A 21,829-nucleotide genomic window follows, 5' to 3' on the forward strand; every position below is an offset into this window, starting at 1 on the left:
CTGTGTTTTTCTATCAACAGAGTGGAGATGATGAAGACTACAAGAGAATATACACAAAAAAGATTAAACCAAGGCTGAAGTCTGAAGACCTTGCAGAGGGAGTAGATGTTCGCACAGAGCGGCATAGCAGCACAAGCAGCGACGGCAGCACGATTACGACCATCACCCGCCGCATCACTACTTACACTGTGGATATGCCAGGTGGCATAAGTGAGCAACTTGAACTTTCAAGCCCAGAATTCAAGGGGCTAAGGCACGAATCTGGAGATGGCTCTTCTCATATCAGAATCTCACATGGCAGCCCAACAGGTAAAGTGGGAGCAGAAGAGGGAGTTTTTGAGGCAAGCAATGTCTCTTACACTGGGCCACAAGTTAGCTCAACAGAGACACGCTTGGCTGGCGGGGGACTACAGACTACAACAGTTACACGAGAGGGGGGTAGAGAAAGAGTTACAGGTCTCAAATTTAAAGGGGCTAACTTTGGGGGTACAGAGCAGGGTGGCTTTCAGATCTCAGGAGGGAGTGGAGAGCAAGGAGACGGAAGCATTCAGATGTCAGGAAAAACCATGACACTAAGTGACAGCACAAACACTGGTAGTAGACATATTACAATAGGAGGGTTGCGCGCTGCAGAAGTAACTTCAGCTGATGAGAACGGAGGATCAATTGGTCTATCTATGGAGGGAAGTGTTGACACCAGTTTAGGTGAGAGGACAAAGGTGAAGGAAAGTGACATCAGTCTCCTGCAGGGAAAGGGATCAGGCAGTATTGATATTCAGAATGTCAGATTTAGTGGAGGTTCCAGAGGTATTGATACAGAATTGAGAGGCAGCAGGATAGAAGGATCCGCAATAACAATAGGCCATGTTGCGTCAGGATATTCCTCAGCACCAGGGAAGATTTCAGTGGCAGATACGGATGTCAATCTTACAGGTTCGAAGTTGAAGGGTGAGGTTGATGTCAACCTGCGAAGCACAAAGGGAGGAATAAAGGCATTTGGAACAGACAGTGAAGTTCCAGGCTATGAAACTGGGGGCACTGTGAGTGGCATAAAAACGTCAACAATCCAGATGCCTTCAGGAGCAATGAAAGGAATCAAGAAAGAGGGAACTAGTGTTGAAGTTAAACTCACTGGTGATGCAAATACAGAGGTGCAAAAACCAGAGCCAGACATCAAAGGGACAGGTATACAGATCAGAGGTCCTAATGTTAACACTGAAGGGCCTGTGCCCAATGTTATACTTCCAGAAGCTGCAAGTGACTACACAGCACCTGACATCAACTCTAGCATTAAAATAAAAGCACCTAAGAGTGACAGTAAATACAAAATGGAGGTGTCTCATGTTAAAATGGGGCCAGATACAGATCTAAGCCTGAAGCGTTCTAAGGTAGAGGGAGATCTTAATGTAACAGTGCCAAAGACTGAGGGGAAAATAAAAGCACCCAAAATAGACATTAAAGGTCCAGCGATAAACATTGAGGGGAAAGAAGGAGATTTCAAAATGCCCTCGATAAAGACAACACCATTTGTGGCCAAAGGAGCTAACATTGATGTAAAAGATCCTGGGGTTGACATTGAAACACCAGAAATTGATGGTGGGGGCTCTGATCTAAAAATTGAAGGACTGAAAGGGAATATCAGTCTGAAAGGAAAAGCAGTAAAGGGAGACGTGGAGGTGTCAGTCCCAAAGATTGGGGGCCACACAACAAAATCAGGAGTTCAAATCGAAGGCCCAGAAGTTGACACTGAAGGTGGATTTAAAATGTCTAAAATCACAATGCCATCATTTGACATCAAAGGACGAAAACTGGAGGGTCCTGATGGTAATATTCACCTTCAAAAAGGTAACATTGATATGAAAGCACCTGGTGTTGAACTAACTTCAGAGATGGACATTGAAGCCCCCGATACAAACAATCAGGGACCCAAAGTCAAGATATCAACCACCAAAGGACAAAAGATACCAAATGTAGACATTAAATTTAAAGGTCCTAAAGTGGAGGGAGATGTAGATGTTTCACTTCCAAAGATAGCAGGGGATATTAAAGCATCTGATGTGGAGATTGAAGGACCAGCTGTTGACACTGAGGGCTACAAAGGAGGATTTAAAATGCCAAAAATGAAAATGCCAACATTTGGCTTCAAAGGCACAAAAGTGGAAGGTGAGGATGTTGAAATTAACCTTCCAGAAGCTAACACTGATGTGAAAGCACCTGATGCTGACATTAAAGGACCAGAGATTAGCATTGAAGGACCAGATGCGAAGCTCAAAGGAACCAAAATGAGCATGCCAACAATTTCTGGACCAAAGGTCTCCATTCCACATGTGGACTTGAATCTGACAGGTCCCAAACTCAAAGGTGATGTGGATGTATCGGCACCAACGGTTGAAGGAGACATTACACAACCTGAACTTGACATTAAAGGGCATAAGGGTGGATTTGCAATGCCTAAAATCCAAATGCCATCATTGAACATTAAAAGTCCAAAGTTGGAGGGTGCTGATGTTGACATAAACCTTCCCAAAGCAAATATTGATGTGAAAACAACAAAAATTGACATTGTATCTTCAGGACAGGAATTTAAGATACCAACCATTAAAGGACCAACAGTGCCAGATTTAGACATCAAGCTCAAAGGCTCGAAAGTCAAAGGTGATGTGGATGCTTCACTTCCAAAGATTGAAGGAGATGTGAAAGCTATTGATGTGGATATTGAAGGACCAGATGTTAACATTGACGGCCACAAAGGAGGATTCAAAATGCCAAAAATGAAAATGCCTACATTTGGGTTCAAAGGCCCAAAAGTGGAAGGTGCAGATGTTGATGTAAACCTTCCCGGAGCTAACATTGATGTGAAAGCACCTGATGTTGACATCAAAGGTCCCGAGGTTGAGATCGAAGGTCCAAGTGGTAAAATCAAAGGACCAAAATTCACAATGCCAACTATATCAGCACCAAACATTTCCATGCCAGAAATGGATTTAAAACTGAAAGGCCCAAAAGTCAAAGGTGATGTGGATGCTTCACTTCCAAAGATTGAAGGAGATGTGAAAGGTATTGATGTGGATATTGAAGGACCAGATGTTAACATTGACGGCCACAAAGGAGGATTCAAAATGCCAAAAATGAAAATGCCAACATTTGGTTTCAAAGGCCAAAAAGTGGAAGGTGCAGATGTTGATGTAAACCTTCCGGAAGCAAACATTCAAGTTAAAGCACCTGATGTTGACATCAAAGGTCCCGAGGTTGACATTGAGGGTCCAAGTGGTAAATACAAAGGCCCAAAATTCACAATGCCAACTATCACAGCACCAAACATTTCCATGCCAGAGATGGATTTAAAGCTGAAAGGCCCGAAAGTCAAAGGTGATGTGGATGCTTCACTTCCAAAGATTGAAGGAGATGTGAAAGGTATTGATGTGGATATTGAAGGACCAGATGTTAACATTGACGGCCACAAAGGAGGATTCAAAATGCCAAAAATGAAAATGCCAACATTTGGCTTCAAAGGCCCAAAAGTGGAAGGTGCAGATGTTGATGTAAACCTTCCGGAAGCAAACATTGATGTTAAAGAACCTGATGTTGACATCAAAGTTCCAGAGGTTGACATCGAGGGTCCAAGTGGTAAAATCAAAGGACCGAAATTCACAATGCCAACTATCACAGCACCAAACATTTCCATGCCAGAGATGGATTTAAAACTGAAAGGCCCGAAAGTCAAAGGTGATGTGGATGCTTCACTTCCAAAGATTGAAGGAGATGTGAAAGCTATTGATGTGGATATTGAAGGACCAGATGTTAACATTGACGGCCACAAAGGAGGATTCAAAATGCCAAAAATGAAAATGCCAACATTTGGATTCAAAGGCCCAAAAGTGGAAGGTGCAGATGTTGATGTAAACCTTCCGGAAGCAAACATTCAAGTTAAAGCACCTGATGTTGACATCAAAGGTCCCGAGGTTGACATCGAAGGTCCAAGTGGTAAAATCAAAGGACCAAAATTCACAATGCCAACTATCACAGCACCAAACATTTCCATGCCAGAAATGGATTTAAAGCTGAAAGGCCCGAAAGTCAAAGGTGATATGGACGGTTCACTTCCAAAGATTGAAGGAGATGTGAAAGCTATTGATGTGAATATTGAAGGGCCAGATGTTAACATTGATGGCCACAAAGGAGGATTCAAAATGCCAAAAATGAAAATGCCAACATTTGGGTTCAAAGGCCCAAAAGTGGAAGGTGCAGATGTTGATGTAAACCTTCCAGAAGCAAACATTCAAGTTAAAGCACCTGATGTTGACATCAAAGGTCCCGAGGTTGACATCGAAGGTCCAAGTGGTAAAATCAAAGGACCAAAATTCACAATGCCAACTATCACAGCACCAAACATTTCCATGCCAGAAATGGATTTAAAGCTGAAAGGCCCGAAAGTCAAAGGTGATATGGACGGTTCACTTCCAAAGATTGAAGGAGATGTGAAAGGTATTGATGTGGATATTGAAGGGCCAGATGTTAACATTGATGGCCACAAAGGAGGATTCAAAATGCCAAAAATGAAAATGCCTACATTTGGGTTCAAAGGCCCAAAAGTGGAAGGTGCAGATGTTGATGTAAACCTTCCGGAAGCAAAAATTGATGTTAAAGCACCTGATGTTGACATCAAAGTTCCCGAGGTTGACATTGAGGGTCCAAGTGGTAAAATCAAAGGACCGAAATTCACAATGCCAACTATCACAGCACCAAACATTTCCATGCCAGAGATGGATTTAAAGCTGAAAGGCCCGAAAGTCAAAGGTGATGTGGATGCTTCACTTCCAAAGATTGAAGGAGATGTGAAAGCTATTGATGTGGATATTGAAGGACCAGATGTTAACACTGACAGCCACAAAGGAGGATTTAAAATGCCAAAAATGAAAATGCCAACATTTGGTTTCAAAGGCCCAAAAGTGGAAGGTGCAGATGTTGATGTAAACCTTCCGGAAGCAAACATTGATGTCAAAGCACCTGATGTTGACATCAAAGGTCCCGAGGTTGACATCGAGGGTCCAAGTGGTAAAATCAAAGGACCAAAATTCAAGATGCCAACTATCACAGCACCACACATTTCCATGCCAGAAATGGATTTCCAGCTGAAAGGCCCCAAAGTAAAGGGTGATGTGGACGCTTCACTTCCAAAGATTGAAGGAGATGTGAAAGGTATTGATGTGGATATTGGAGGACCTGATGTTGACACTGAGGGTTACAAGGGAGGATTTAAAATGCCAAAAATGAAAATGCCAACATTTGGCTTCAAAGGCCCAAAAGTGGAAGGTGCAGATGTTGATGTAAACCTTCCAGAAGCAAGCATTGACATTAAAACACCTGATGTTGACGTCAGAGGTCCCGAGGTTGACATTGAGGGTCCAAGTGGTAAAATCAAAGGATCAAAATTCAAGATGCCAACTATCACAGGGCCAAAGATTTCCATGCCAGACGTTGATTTCAATCTGAGGGGTCCCAAACTGGAAGGAGATGTGGATGTGTCAGTTCCAAAGATTGAGGGAGGCATAAAAGCACCTGAAGTTGACATTGAAGGCCCAGAGGTAAATATCAAAGGGCCTAAGGGTGGATTTGAAATGCCTAAAATGAAAATGCCATCATTTGGCTTCAAAGGTCCAAAAGTGGAGGGTCCAGATGTTGATGTAAGCCTTCCCAAAGCTGACATTGATGTAAAAGTACCTGACGTTGACATTAAAGGACCCGAGATAGACATTGAGAGTCCAAGTGGTAAAATCAAAGGACCGAAGTTCAAGATGCCAACTATCACAGGACCAAACATTTCCATGCCCGACATGGATTTCCACCTGAAAGGCCCCAAAGTAAAAGGTGATGTGGATGCTGCACTTCCAAAGATTGAAGGAGATGTGAAAGCTATTGATGTGGACATTGAAGGACCAGATGTTGATATTGAGGGCCACAAAGGAGGATTTAAAATGCCAAAAATGAAAATGCCATCATTTGGCTTCAAAGGTCCAAAAGTGGAAGGTCCAGATGTTGATGTTAACCTTCCCAAAGCTGACATTGATGTGAAAGTACCTGCGGTTGACATTAAAGGACCTGAGTTAGACACTGAGAGTCCAAGTGGTAAAATCAAAGGGCCAAAATTCAAGATGCCAACTATCACAGGACCAAAAATTTCAAGGCCTGACGTTGATTTCAATCTGAGGGGCCCCAAGCTGGAAGGAGATGTGGATGTGTCAGTTCCAAAGCTTGAAGGAGGCATAAAAGCACCTGAAGTTGACATCAAAGGTCCAGAGTTCGATGTCAAAGGGCCTAAGGGTGGATTTGAAATGCCAAAAATGAAAATGCCATCATTTGGCTTCAAAGGTCCAAAAGTGGAAGGTCCAGATGTTGATGTAAGCCTTCCCAAAGCTGACATTGATGTGAAAGTACCTGACGTTGACATTAAAGGACCCGAGATAGACATTGAGAGTCCAAGTGGTAAAATCAAAGGACCAAAATTCAAGATGCCATCTATCACAGGGCCAAAGATTTCCATGCCAGATGTTGATTTCAATCTGAAGGGTCCCAAATTGGAAGGAGGTGTGGATGTGTCAGTTCCAAAGATCAAAGGAGACATGAAAGCACCTGAAGTTGACATCGAAGGTCCAGAGGTAGATATCAAAGGGCCTAAGGGTGGATTTGAAATGCCTAAAATGAAAATGCCCACATTTGGCTTCAAAGGTCCAAAAGTGGAAGGTCCAGATGTTGATGTAAGCCTTCCCAAAGCTGACATTGATGTGAAAGTACCTGACGTGGACATTAAAGGACCTGAGATAGACATTGAGAGTCCAAGTGGTAAAATCAAAGGTCCAAAATTCAAGATGCCAACTATCTCAGGACCAAAGATTTCCATGCCAGATGTTGATTTCAATCTGAAGGGTCCCAAACTCGAAGGCGATGTGGATGTGTCAGTTCCAAAGATTGAAGGAGACATCAAAGCACCTAAAGTTAACATTGAAGGTCCAGAGGTTGACATCAAGGGGCCTAAGGGTGGATTTGACATGCCTAAAATCAAAATGCCAACATTCGGCTTCAAAGGTCCAAAAGTGGAAGGTCCAGATGTTGATGTGAGCCTTCCCAAAGCTGACATTGATGTGAAAGTACCTGATGTTGACATTAAAGGACCCGAGATAGACGTTGAGGGTCCAAGTGGTAAAATCAAAGGTCCAAAATTCAAGATGCCAACTATCTCAGGGCCAAAGATTTCCATGCCAGATGTTGATTTCAATCTGAAGGGTCCTAAACTCGAAGGTGATGTGGATGTGTCACTTCCAAAGATTGAAGGAGACATCAAAGCACCTAAAGTTAACATTGAAGGTCCGGAGGTTGACATCAAGGGGCCTAAAGGTGGATTTGACATGCCTAAAATCAAAATGCCAACATTTGGCTTCAAAGGTCCAAAAGTGGAAGGCCCAGATGTTGATGTAAAACTTCCCAAAGCTGACATTGATGTGAAAACACCTGATTTGGACATCACAGGTCCAGAGATTGATATTGAAGGGCCAAAGGGTGGATTTGAAATGCCTAAAATCAAAATGCCAACATTTGGCTTCAAAGGACCAAAAGTGGAAGGTCCAGATGTTGATGTGAGCCTTCCCAAAGCTGACATTGATGTGAAAGTACCTGAAGTTGACATTAAAGGACCCGAGATAGACGTTGAGGGTCCAAGTGGTAAAATCAAAGGTCCAAAATTCAAGATGCCAACTATCTCAGGACCAAAGATTTCCATGCCAGATGTTGATTTCAATCTGAAGGGTCCCAAACTCGAAGGCGATGTGGATGTGTCAGTTCCAAAGATTGAAGGAGACATCAAAGCACCTAAAGTTAACATTGAAGGTCCGGAGGTTGACATCAAGGGGCCTAAGGGCGGATTTGACATGCCTAAAATCAAAATGCCAACATTTGGCTTCAAAGGTCCAAAAGTGGAAGGCCCAGATGTTGATGTAAAACTTCCCAAAGCTGACATTGATGTGAAAACACCTGATTTGGACATCAAAGGTCCAGAGATTGATATTGAAGGGCCAAAGGGTGGATTTGAAATGCCTAAAATCAAAATGCCAACATTTGGCTTCAAAGGACCAAAAGTGGAAGGTCCAGATGTTGATGTAAGCCTTCCCAAAGCTGACATTGATGTGAAAGTACCTGATGTTGACATTAAAGGACCGGAGATAGATGTTGAGGGTCCAAGTGGTAAAATCAAAGGTCCAAAATTCAAGATGCCAACTATCTCAGGGCCAAAGATTTCCATGCCAGATGTTGATTTCAATCTGAAGGGTCCCAAACTCGAAGGCGATGTGGATGTGTCAGTTCCAAAGATTGAAGGAGACATCAAAGCACCTAAAGTTAACATTGAAGGTCCAGAGGTTGACATCAAGGGGCCTAAGGGTGGATTTGACATGCCTAAAATCAAAATGCCAACATTTGGCTTCAAAGGTCCAAAAGTGGAAGGCCCAGATGTTGATGTAAAACTTCCCAAAGCTGACATTGATGTGAAAACACCTGATTTGGACATCAGAGGTCCAGAGATTGATATTGAAGGGCCAAAGGGTGGATTTGAAATGCCTAAAATCAAAATGCCAACATTTGGCTTCAAAGGACCAAAAGTAGAAGGTCCAGATGTTGATGTAAGCCTTCCCAAAGCTGACATTGATGTGAACATACCTGATGTTGACATCAAAGGACCAGGGATAGACATTGAGAGTCCAAGTGGTAAAATCAAAGGGCCAAAATTCAAGATGCCAACTATCACAGGGCCAAAGATTTCCATGCCAGACGTTGATTTCAATCTGAGGGGTCCCAAGCTGGAAGGAGATGTGGATGTGTCAGTTCCAAAGATTGAGGGAGGCATAAAAGCACCTGAAGTTGACATCAAAGGTCCAGAGTTCGATGTCAAAGGGCCTAAGGGTGGATTTGAAATGCCTAAAATGAAAATGCCATCATTTGGCTTCAAAGGTCCAAAAGTGGAGGGTCCAGATGTTGATGTAAGCCTTCCCAAAGCTGACATTGATGTGAAAGTATCTGACGTTGACATTAAAGGACCCGAGATAGACGTTGAGAGTCCAAGTGGTAAAATCAAAGGACCAAAATTCAAGATGCCAACTATCTCAGGGCCAAAGATTTCCATGCCAGACGTTGATTTCAATCTGAAGGGTCCCAAAGTCGAAGGCGATATGGATGTGTCACTTCCAAAGATTGAAGGAGACATCAAAGCACCTAAAGTTAACATTGAAGGTCCGGAGGTTGACATCAAGGGGCCTAAGGGCGGATTTGACATGCCTAAAATCAAAATGCCAACATTTGGCTTCAAAGGTCCAAAAGTGGAAGGCCCAGATGTTGATGTAAGTCTTCCCAAAGCTGACATTGATGTGAAAGTACCTGATGTGGACATTAACATGCCCGATATTGATCTTGAAGGGCCAGATGCAAAAATTAAAGGACCTAAATTTAAGATGCCATCGATATCAGGTCCAAAAATATCATTGCCAGACGTTGACGTCAATCTGAAGGGGCCAAGCATAAAGGGTGATTTGAAGGGGGATGTTCAGTTACCAAAAGCTGATATAGAGGGGCCAGATGTTACAATCGATGTTCCAGAAATTGGCACAAAGAAAACTAAATTCAAAATGCCAAAGTTTGGATTCAAGGGTCCAAAGATAAAAGCTCCAGAGGCTGATATGAAAGTAGGAAAAGGAGATGTCAGCATCAAAGGGACAACCGGTAGCACTGAAGGTCTTGATCTTGACCTGGGACTGACTGGTCAAAAAGTCAAGGGACCCAAATTCAAGATGCCAAAATTTGGTTTCAAAGGCCCAAAGGGTGAAATGCCAGATGTTGATATAAACCTTCCCAAAGCAAACATGGATGTAAAAACACCTGATATTGATATCAAGGGAACAGAGATTGATATTGAGAGTCCAAGTGGTAAAATCAAAGGACCGAAACTCAAAATGCCAACTATTTCTGGACCAAAGATTTCCATGCCAGACGTTGACTTCCATGTGAAAAGCCCCAAACTCAAAGGAGACGTGGATGTGTCAGTTCCAAAGATAGAAGGAGACATAAAAGCACCTGACATCAACATCGAAGGCCCAGAGCTTGATATCAAAGGGCCTGAGGGTGGGTTTGAAATGCCTAAAATCAAAATGCCGTCATTTGGCTTCAAAGGTCCAAAAGTGGAAGGTCCAGATGTTGATGTGAGCCTTCCCAAAGCTGACATTGATGTGAAAGTACCTCACGTTGACATTAAAGGACCCGAGATAGACATTGAGAGTCCAAGTGGTAAAATCAAAGGACCAAAATTCAAGATGCCATCTATCACAGGGCCAAAGATTTCCATGCCAGATGTTGATTTCAATCTGAAGGGTCCCAAATTGGAAGGAGGTGTGGATGTGTCAGTTCCAAAGATTAAAGGAGACATGAAAGCACCTGAAGTTGACATCGAAGGTCCAGAGGTAGATATCAAAGGGCCTAAGGGTGGATTTGAAATGCCTAAAATGAAAATGCCAACATTTGGATTCAAAGGTCCAAAAGTGGAAGGTCCAGGTGTTGATGTAAGCCTTCCCAAAGCTGACATTGATGTCAAAGTGCCTGATGTTGACATTAAAGGACCCGAGATAGACATTGAGAGTCCAAGTGGTAAAATCAAAGGACCAAAATTCAAGATGCCAACTATCTCAGGGCCAAAGATTTCCATGCCAGACGTTGATTTCAATCTGAAGGGTCCCAAACTGGAAGGAGATGTGGATGTGTCTGTTCCAAAGATTGAAGGAGGCATAAAAGCACCTGAAGTTGACATCGGAGGTCCAGAGATTAATATCAAAGGGCCTAAGGGTGGATTTGAAATGCCTAAAATGAAAATGCCATCATTTGGCTTCAAAGGTCCAAAAGTGGAAGGTCCAGATGTTGATGTAAGCCTTCCCAAAGCTGACATTGATATGAAAGTACCAGACGTTGACATTAAAGGACCTGAGATAGACATTGAGAGTCCAAGTGGTAAAATCAAAGGTCCAAAATTCAAGATGCCAACTATCACAGGGCCAAAGATTTCCATGCCAGCTGTTGATTTGAATCTGAAGGGCCCCAAACTGGAAGGAGATGTGGATACTTCACTTCCAAAGATTGAAGGGGATATGAAAGGACCTGAAGTTGACATTGAAGGCCCAGAGTTTGATATCAAAGGGCCTAAGGGTGGATTTGAAATGCCAAAATTCAAAATGCCATCATTTGGCTTCAAAGGTCCAAAAGTGGAAGGTCCAGATGTTGATGTAAGCCTTCCCAAAGCTGATATTGATGTGAAAGTACCTGACGTTGACATCAAAGGACCTGAGATAGACATTGAGAGTCCAAGCGGTAAAATCAAAGGACCAAAGTTCAAGATGCCAACTATCTCAGGACCAAACATTTCCATGCCAGACATTGATTTCAACTTGAAAGGGACCAAATTAAAAGGTGATGTGGATGCTTCACTTCCAAAGATTGAAGGGGACATGAAAGGACCTGAATTTGACATCGAAGGTCCAGACGTTGATATCAAAGGACCTAAGGGAGGATTTGAAATGCCTAAAATCAAAATGCCATCATTTGGCTTCAAAGGTCCAAAAGTGGAAGGTCCAGATATTGACGTGAGCCTTCCCAAAGCTGACATTGATGTGAAAGTACCTGAGGTTGACATTAAAGGACCTGAGATAGACATTGAGAGTCCAAGTGGCAAAATCAAAGGACCAAAGTTCAAGATGCCAACAATCACAGGACCAAATATTTCCATGCCAGACATTGATTTCAACTTGAAAGGACCCAAACTAAAAGGTGATGTGGATGCTTCACTTCCAAAGATTGAAGGGGATATGAAAGGACCTGAAGTTGACATTGAAGGCCCAGAGTTTGATATCAAAGGGCCAAAGGGAGGATTTGAAATGCCTAAATTCAAAATGCCATCATTTGGCTTTAAAGGTCCAAAAGTGGAAGGTCCAGATGTTGATGTAAGCCTTCCCAAAGCTGACATTGATGTGAAAGTACCTGATGTTGACATCAAAGGACCTGAGATAGACATTGAGAGTCCAAGTGGAAAAATAAAAGGGCCGAAATTCAAGATGCCAACTATCACAGGACCAAACATTTCAATGCCAGACATTGATTTCAACTTGAAAGGACCCAAATTAAGAGGTGATGTGGATGCTTCACTTCCAAAAATTGAAGGGGATGTGAAAGGACCTGAAGTTGACATTGAAGGTCCAGAGTTTGATATCAAAGGGCCTAAGGGGGGATTTGAAATGCCTAAATTCAAAATGCCATCATTTGGCTTCAAAGGTCCAAAAGTGGAAGGTCCAGATGTTGACGTAAACCTTCCCAAAGCTGACATTGATGTGAAAATACCTGATGTTGACATTAAGGGACCTGAAATAGACATTGAGAGTCCAAGTGGTAAAATCAAAGGACCAAAGTTCAAGATGCCAACTATCTCAGGACCAAACATTTCTATGCCCGACATGGATTTCAGTCTGAAAGGCCCCAAACTAAAAGGTGATGTGGATGCTTCACTTCCAAAGATTGAAGGGGATATGAAAGGACCTGAATTTGACATTGAAGGCCCAGAGTTTGATATCAAAGGGCCCAAGGGAGGGTTTGAAATGCCTAAATTCAAAATGCCATCATTTGGCTTCAAAGGCCCAAAAGTGGAAGGTCCAGATGTTGATGTAAGCCTTCCCAAAGCTAACATTGATGTGAAAGTACCTGATGTTGACATTAAAGGACCAGAGATAGACATTGAGAGTCCAAGCGGTAAAATCAAAGGACCAAAATTCAAGATGCCAACTATCACTGGACCAAACATTTCCATACCAGACATTGATTTCAACTTGAAAGGCCCCAAACTAAAAGGTGATGTGGATGCTTCACTTCCAAAGATTGAAGGGGATATGAAGGGACCTGAAGTTGACATCGAAGGCCCAGAGCTTGACATCAAAGGGCCTAAGGGTGGATTTGAAATGCCAAAATTCAAAATGCCATCATTTGGCTTCAAGGGTCCAAAAGTGGAAGGTCCAGATGTTGACCTAAGCCTTCCCAAAGCTGACATTGATGTGAAAGTACCTGATGTTGATATTAAAGGACCCGAGATAGACATTGAGAGTCCAAGTGGTAAAATCAAAGGACCAAAATTCAAGATGCCAACTATCACAGGACCAAACATTTCCATGCCAGACATTGATTTCAACTTGAAAGGACCCAAACTAAAAGGTGACGTGGATGCTTCACTTCCAACGATTGAAGGGGATATGAAAGGACCTGAAGTTGACATTGAAGGCCCAGATCTTGATATCAAAGGGCCTAAGGGTGGATTTGAAATGCCAAAATTCAAAATGCCATCATTTGGCTTCAAAGGTCCAAAAGTGGAAGGTCCAGATGTTGATGTAAGCCTTCCGAAAGCTGATATTGATGTGAAAGTACCTGATGTTGACATTAAAGGACCTGAGATAGACATTGAGGGTCAAAGTGGTAAAATCAAAGGACCTAAATTCAAGATGCCAACTATCTCAGGACCAAACATTTCTATGCCTGACATGGATTTCAGTCTGAAAGGCCCCAAAGTAAAAGGTGATGTGGATGCTTCACTTCCAAAGATTGAGGGAGATATGAAAGGGCCAGAAGTTGAAATCGAAGGCCCAGAGTTTGATATCAAAGGGCCTAAGGGAGGATTTGAAATGCCTAAATTCAAAATGCCATCATTTGGTTTCAAGGGTCCAAAAGTGGAAGGCCCAGATGTTGATGTAAGCCTTCCGAAAGCTGACATTGATGTGAAAGCACCTGATGTTGCCATTAAAGGACCAGAGATAGACACTGAGAGTCCAAGCGGTAAAATCAAAGGACCAAAATTCAAGATGCCAACTATCACAGGACCAAACATTTCCATGCCAGACATTGATTTCAACTTGAAAGGCCCCAAACTAAAAGGTGACATGGATGCTTCACTTCCAAAGATTGAAGGGGATATGAAGGGACCTGAAGTTGACATTGAAGGCCCAGAGCTTGATATCAAAGGGCCAAAAGGTGGATTTGAAATGCCTAAATTCAAAATGCCATCATTTGGCTTCAAGGGTCCAAAAGTGGAAGGTCCAGATGTTGATGTAAGCCTTCCTAAAGCTGACATTGATGTCAAAGTATCTGATGTTGATATTAAGGGACCCGAGATAGACATTGAGAGTCCAAGTGGTAAAATCAAAGGACCAAAATTCAAGATGCCATCTATCACAGGACCAAACATTTCCATGCCAGACATTGATTTGAACTTGAAAGGCCCCAAACTAAAAGGTGATGTGGATGCTTCACTTCCAACGATTGAAGGGGATATTAAAGGACCTGAAGTTGACATCGAAGGTCCAGAGTTTGATATCAAAGGGCCTAAGGGTGGATTTGAAATGCCAAAATTCAAAATGCCATCATTTGGCTTCAAAGGTCCAAAAGTGGAAGGTCCAGATGTTGATGTGAGCCTTCCGAAAGCTGATATTGATGTGAAAGTACCTGATGTTGACATTAAAGGACCCGAGATAGACATTGAGAGTCCAAGTGGTAAAATCAAAGGACCTAAATTCAAGATGCCAACTATCTCAGGACCAAAACTCTCCATGCCAGACATCGATTTCAATCTGAAAGGTCCAAAATTGGAAGGTGATGTGGATGTGTCTGTTCCAAAGATCGAAGGCAACATAAAGGCACCTGAAGTTGACATTGAAGGTCCAGAGTTTGATATCAAAGGGCCTAAAGGTGGATTTGAAATGCCCAAGATGAAAATGCCATCATTTGGCTTCAGAGGCCCAAAAGTGGAAGGTACAGATGTTGACATAAACCTTCCTAAAGCTGACATTGATGTCAAAGGTCCAGAGATTGACATTGAAGGGCCAGAGTTTGATAACAAAGGGCCTAAGGGTGGATTTGAAATGCCTAAAATAAAAATGCCATCATTTGGCTTCAGAGGCCCTAAAGTTGAAGGTCCAGATGTTGATGTAAACCTTCCGAAGGCAAACATTGATGTCAAAGCACCTGATGTTGACATCAAAGGACCAGAGCTTGACATTGAAGGCCCAAGTGGTAAAGTCAAAGGACCAAAATTCAAGATGCCAACTATCTCAGGACCAAAAATGTCCATGCCAGACGTTGATTTCAAATTTAAAGGTACCAAACTGGAAGGAGATGTGGACATGTCCGTTCCAAATATTCAGGGTGGCATAAAAGCTCCAACAGTTGATATTGAAGGACCAGATGTTGACATTGAGGGCCCCAAAGGAGGAATCAAAATGCCTAAATTTAAAATGCCATCCTTTGGAGTGAAAGGTCCAAATGTTGAAGGGCCAGATGTTGATATAAGCCTCCCAAAAGCTGAAATTGATATTAAAGCCCCCGAAGTTGAAATGAAAGGAGCAGGAATTGACATTGAGAGTCCTAGTGGTAAAGTCAAAGGACCTAAATTCAAGATGCCAACTATCTCAGGCCCAAGCCTTTCCATGCCAGATGTGGATTTCAATCTCAGAGGTCCTCAACTCAAAGGTGATGTGGATGTGTCAACTCCAAGGGTTGAAGGAGATATGAAAACACCTGAGTTTGACATTAAGGGTCCAAAGGTTGAAATTGAAGGTCCAAAAGGTGGATTTGAACTGCCCAAAATGCCCAAAATGAAAATGCCATCCTTTGGCTTCAAAGGTAAAAAAGTAGAAGGTCCAGATGTCGACATAAACCTTCCCAAAGCAAACATTGATGTGAAAGCACCTGACCTTGACCTTAAAAGACCTGAGATTGACATGGAAGGACCAGATGCAAAACTGAAGGGTCCCAAATTAAAGATGCCAGAATGGGATGTGAGTTTGACAGGGCCCAAAGTAAAGGGGGATATTGATGTGTCAGCTCCAAAGATTGAGGGTGACATAAAAGCTCCAAAGGTTGATATTAAAGGACCGGATCTTGAGATCGATGGCCACAAAGGAGGATTTAAGATGCCTAAATTCAAAATGCCATCCTTTGGGATGAAAGGTCCAAAAATTGAGGGGCCAGAAGTTGATGTCAGCCTTCCTAAAGCTGACATTGATATCAGAGAACCTAAAATGGATATCAAAGGACCACGAGTTGACTTTGAGAGTCCAAGTGGAAAAATCAAAGGACCCAAATTCAACATGCCAACTATCACAGGACCAAAAATGTCCATGCCAGACATTGATCTCAATCTGAGAGGCCCCAAATTGGAAGGTGATGTGGATGTGTCAGTTCCAAAGATTGAAGGAGATATAAAAGTACCTGAAGCTAACATTGAAGGTCCAGATCTTGATATCAAGGGGCCTAAGGGTGGATTTGAGTTGCCCAAAATGAAAATGCCATCATTTGGCTTCAAAGGTCCAAAAGTAGAAGGTCCAGATGTTGATGTAAACCTTCCCAAAGCTGACATTGATGTGAAAGTACCTGATGTTGACATTAAAGGTCCAGAGATTGATATTGAGAGTCCAAGCGGTAAAATCAAAGGACCAAAATTCAAGATGCCATCTATCACAGGGCCAAAGATTTCCATGCCAGATGTTGATTTCAATCTAAAGGGTCCCAAATTGGAAGGAGATGTGGATGTGTCAGTTCCAAAGATTGAAGGAGGCATAAAAGCACCTGAAGTTGACATTGAAGGTCCAGAGTTTAATATCAAAGGGCAGGGTGGATTTGAAATGCCCAAAATGAAAATGCCATCATTTGGCTTCAAAGGTCCAAAAGTGGAAGGTCCAGATGTTGATGTAAAACTTCCGAAAGCTGACATTGATGTGAAAGTACCTGATGTTGACATCAAAGGTCCAGAGATTGATATTGAGAGTCCAAGCGGTAAAATCAAAGGACCAAAATTCAAGATGCCATCTATCACAGGGCCAAAGATTTCCATGCCAGATGTTGATTTCAATCTGAAGGGTCCCAAATTGGAAGGAGATGTGGATGTGTCAGTTCCAAAGATTGAAGGAGGCATAAAAGCACCTGAAGTTGACATCGAAGGTCCAGAGATTAACATCAAAGGGCCTAAGGGTGGATTTGAAATGCCCAAAATGAAAATGCCATCATTTGGCTTCAAAGGTCCAAAAGTGGAAGGTCCAGATGTTGATGTAAACCTTCCCAAAGCTGACATTGATGTGAAAGTACCTGATGTTGACATTAAAGGTCCTGAGATTGATATTGAGAGTCCAAGCGGTAAAATCAAAGGAACAAAATTCAAGATGCCATCTATCACAGGACCAAAAATCTCCATGCCAGATGTTGATTTCAATCTTAAAGGGCACAAACTGGAAGGAGATGTGGATATGTCAGTTCCAAAGATTGAAGGAGGCATAAAAGCACCTGAAGTTGACATCGAAGGCCCAGAGTTTAATATCAAAGGGCCTAAGGGTGGATTTGAAATGCCTAAAATGAAAATGCCATCATTTGGCTTCAAAGGTCCAAAAGTGGAAGGTCCAGATGTTGACGTAAACCTTCCCAAAGCTGACATTGATGTGAAAGTATCTGATGTTGACATCAAAGGACCAGGGATAGACATTGAGAGTCCAAGTGGTAAAATCAAAGGATCAAAATTCAAGATGCCATCCATCACAGGACCAAATATTTCCATGCCAGACATTGATTTCAATCTGAAAGGTCCCAAACTGGAAGGAGAAGTGGACTTGTCTGTTCCAAAGATTGAAGGTGACATAAAGGCACCTGACATTGACATCGAAGGTCCAGAGGTTGGTATCAAAGGGCCTAAGGGTGGATTTGAAATGCCAAAAATGAAAATGCCATCATTTGGCTTCAAAGGACCAAAAATCGGCAGTCCAGATGTTGATGTAAACCTTCCTAAAGCTAACATTGATGTCAGAGGTCCAGAGATTGATATTGAAGGGCCAAAGGGTGGATTTGAAATGCCTAAAATCAAAATGCCATCATTTGGCTCCAGGAGCCCAAAACTGGAAGGTCCAGATGTTGACTTAAACCTCCCCAAAGCTGATATTGATATCAAAGTCCCTGAAATGGATGTTGACATTAAAGGTGCCAGTGGTGACATCAAGGGCCCAAAAATCAAGATGCCAACTATCTCAGGACCGAAAATATCCATGCCAAATGTGGATTTCAACCTTAAAAGTCCTGAACTCAAAGGTGACTTGGATGTGTCAGCTCCAAAGATAAAGGGAGACATAACGACACCTGATGTTGACATCAAAGGTCCAGGAGTTGACATCAAGGGGTCTAAGAGTGGTTTTGAAATGCCTAAAGTTGGCATAAACCTTCCCAAATCTAATATTGACTTAGAAGCACCTGATCTTGGCATAAACGTTAAAGGGCCTAAAGTGAAAGGAAAGATGGACACATCATTGCCCAAACTGGAAGGAGACATTAAAGGTACCGATGTTAACATTGCAGTACCCAGCGTCACTATGGAAGGTGTGTCTATTGATCCTGTAAAGACAGGTGTTACATTTCCCAAGTTCAAAGGGCCTAAGTTTGGAATGAAAGCCCCTGACGTGGAGGGTCCTGAATCTACAGTTAAGACACCCACGTTCAGTGTGGGATCAAAAGGTTTGAAAACAGACGTTAGTCTCCCAGAGACTGAAGCAAGTCTTGATGCCCCTGACATTGATATACATGTTAAGGGGAAAAAGGGGAAATTTAAACTTCCTAAAGTAAAAGGAAAGGCAAAGAAACCTGAAATTGACATTGAAACACCAGCAATGAACATGGATGTAGACACACCCAATATCCATGTCAAAGGAACAAAGGTAAAAAAGCCTCTTTTTGGTAAGCTTCATTTTCCTGATGTGGAATTAGATATCAAATCACCAAAAGTCAAAGGTGATGGATTTGATGTAGATTTGCCATCTGCTGACTTGAACGCCTCTATTGACAGTCCAAATGTTAAAATGGAAGGGCCTGATGTCAAATTAAAGACGCCAAAAATGCCAAATGTGAACATATCTGCTCCTGAAATTGATGCAGATCTCAACAAGCAAGGAGAAGCAACCATGTCTGCTGGTTTTAAAGCCCCCAAAATAAATGTGAAAGGTGGTGCAGAGTTTGACACTGGTGTTTCAGGGGGCAGTGCAAGTGGTGGTCTTCATTACCCAGAGGGTACTGTAACATTTCCCAAAATGAAGATACCAAAATTTGGTATTGCTCTGCCTCAATTGGAAGGGCAGCAAGGTGGAGGAAATGGTGATTCAGAACTTGCAGCTAGTGGAGGTATTAACATACAGTCTCCATCTCTAAGTTGCCAAGTCAGTTCACAAAATGTTGAGGTTCCCAGTCCAGAACTTAGGCACAGTGAAGGCAAAGTAAGGGTGAAGATGCCAAAATTGTTTGGCAAATCAAAAGCAAAGGGCGGTAGTGCAGGTGACCTTCGTGGACCAGAGGTAGAAATGAGTGCTAGTGGAAAAGGTGGTAAGGTCCAAAGTGTACATAGTGGTAAATTAGAATTAGAGGGTGATGCTGGACTAAATGTGTCATCTAAGGGCAAGTCAGCCTCACTGGATCTATTTAAAAAATCAAGAAATCGGTCTTCTTCTCTGAGTGATGAGGGGGGGCTTGCAGTTAGTTCTCCTTCAACTCACTTAGAAGCAGAGGGTGGTGACATTTCATTAGACCTAGGAGGAAGCAAGGTCAAGGGAAAGAAAGGAAAGTTGAAGTTTGGAACCTTTGGAGGTTTTGGTTCAAAGTCAAAGGGCTCATATGAAGTGACACTTGGTGAGGACAGTGGAGCAGGAGTGGAGGGAAGTGCAGGTGTTTCCCTCTCTAAAAAATCGAGGTTGTCTTCATCGTCCAGCAGTGACAGTGGTTCAAGGGGTGGTTTTAGGTTCCCAAGACTTGAACTATCTGTTTCACCAAAGAAATGATTAACTATGGGGCAAATTAAACTCTCTCATGTACAACCAAATTCCCTCACTTAATATGGCAAATTCCTTAAACGTTCTTTGAAACCCAAGACGACAGTCATCTTAATGTTGAACTAGTAATTCTATAGTTGTTTCCTCAGTAATCAAACAGGAGTACATGAGCTTGTTTAAAATCCCTTCACACTGTAAATAAGATTAATTTGTATTGTAATAATAAATATTGTTTTATGTACATAGTCCAGATTTATTGAACATAGGCCATCTCAAAAATGTTCACCAATAGTTTATTACAGGGTTAGTCATTTTGTCCGATTTCATACTTTTAAGTGAATGTCATTAACGAACGGGTGTGGTATATTTGTATCCAGGGGTTTATTGCACAGAACAGATAGTTACATAGTTATTTTGAAGGAAAATGTTGTTTATCCACCCAGACAAAAAGACAGTTGCCATTTTTTTATGTATGAAATTATTTTACTTTCAAGCTTTGAAATTATATATTAATTGCAGAAGCATATTTACGTACCATAGAGCGGGCCCTTTATAACACATTCTAAAGAGTGATAGTGTTGTATATACCATAATTGCAAAGACAATCACGGTTGGGAAACATCAACTCTCTAAAGTGCTGTCAGTATTTGTTGTTCATCTGTCTGAATACTTCACCCTTAAATTCTGTGTCATTTACAAAAAATATGTATTTGCTTTATTTGTTGTAAAAATGTTTTGCTTCCTAATCCTGTGTCATTTTCATCTGTTTTTACGATCCTCTGTCTTTTATTTCACTACATAACAATGTCACAAATAAGCAGTCACTTTTTTGATTTAATTTGTTTGCAAAAAATATCTGTGTTGATAAAGAGTTAATGGAGACACAGCATGATTATTTGGGTCTATTCTTGTGTGTGAATTCTGCCAAATAAAAGTAAATAAAAAGATTTATAGAATGTATAAGGCTTCTTAAATCATTATTTATCAGTCCCTTAATCTTGTGATATGATATGCCATGATATGAGCAAAAATTAATTGGATTTTGTCTATATTTTGTTCCACATTATAGTAATCATATTATGACTTACAGTTATTATAATACTCATGAGAAATAATGTTCCAATTAATGCAACTTGAACTATCATTTGAATTTTTAAACAAAATATACTTTAACACTGTACATTGTTCTCCACTGATGCAGAGATATAACTCTGCTAACATTGGATACAGGGATACATTAAATACATTGAGCAGTTCATTGCACCAAACACACAGCAAACACTGAACTGTATTTCTCCACAATATAACATATAAAGAAAGCTATATTCTTCCACGATGTACATATACAATGCAATCATAAATCATGGCATTCAGTAAGGTTCCAACTATGTGAAGGAGAAATGGTAAATTAAATGTGTGGGACCTGGTCTACTTCAAGATGTTAGGAGGAGGAGGCCCCATCAGGAATATATTTCCACAAGTCTCCTGTATATTCTCAAAAATCTGACTGATCTGAATATCATTACTTATTAGTTATTAGTTATTAATGAAGTAAATTTGTAAAGTAATTTTGTCCTATTTCATCCTATTAAAGGAATGTTGCTATTGAATGGGTGTGTCATATTGGTATTGTACAGCACAGAAAGTTATTTTTAAGGAAAATGTTCATACACCCAGACACAGACACAAACAATTACCATTTTTTAATTGATAAATGATTTTTACGATCTTTTTACGTCAAGGTTTGACAATATATGCTAAAAGTGTTGCTTCCCAAACAGGTCACTGTCACTACAAATAAGCTAAACACTAGTTGGCTGTAGTTAGGGGATACTATGGTGAGAGGCTTCCCCCTGCTTATTAGAGTATGAATTTGACAGGTGGACAATTCTTACATTGCAAAAAACAAACAAAGAAACTTCACC

General features: G+C 41.6%; 1 protein-coding gene across 1 annotated transcript in view; it reads left to right on the forward strand.

Moving 5' to 3' along the window:
• ahnak (AHNAK nucleoprotein) overlaps window positions 1-20,864 on the forward strand; it is a 34,102-nt gene extending 13,238 nt beyond the window's left edge. The window contains exon 6 of the mRNA XM_037076891.1: window positions 21-20,864. Within this exon, the coding sequence (XP_036932786.1) occupies window positions 21-19,913 (19,893 nt within the window). The 3' untranslated portion in view covers window positions 19,914-20,864. The remainder of the gene's footprint in view (window positions 1-20) is intronic.
• The last annotated feature ends 965 nt before the right edge of the window (window positions 20,865-21,829 follow it).

The sequence above is a fragment of the Acanthopagrus latus genome, chromosome 18, assembly GCF_904848185.1.
Source record: "Acanthopagrus latus isolate v.2019 chromosome 18, fAcaLat1.1, whole genome shotgun sequence".
NCBI classification, from domain to species: Eukaryota; Metazoa; Chordata; class Actinopteri; order Spariformes; family Sparidae; genus Acanthopagrus; species Acanthopagrus latus.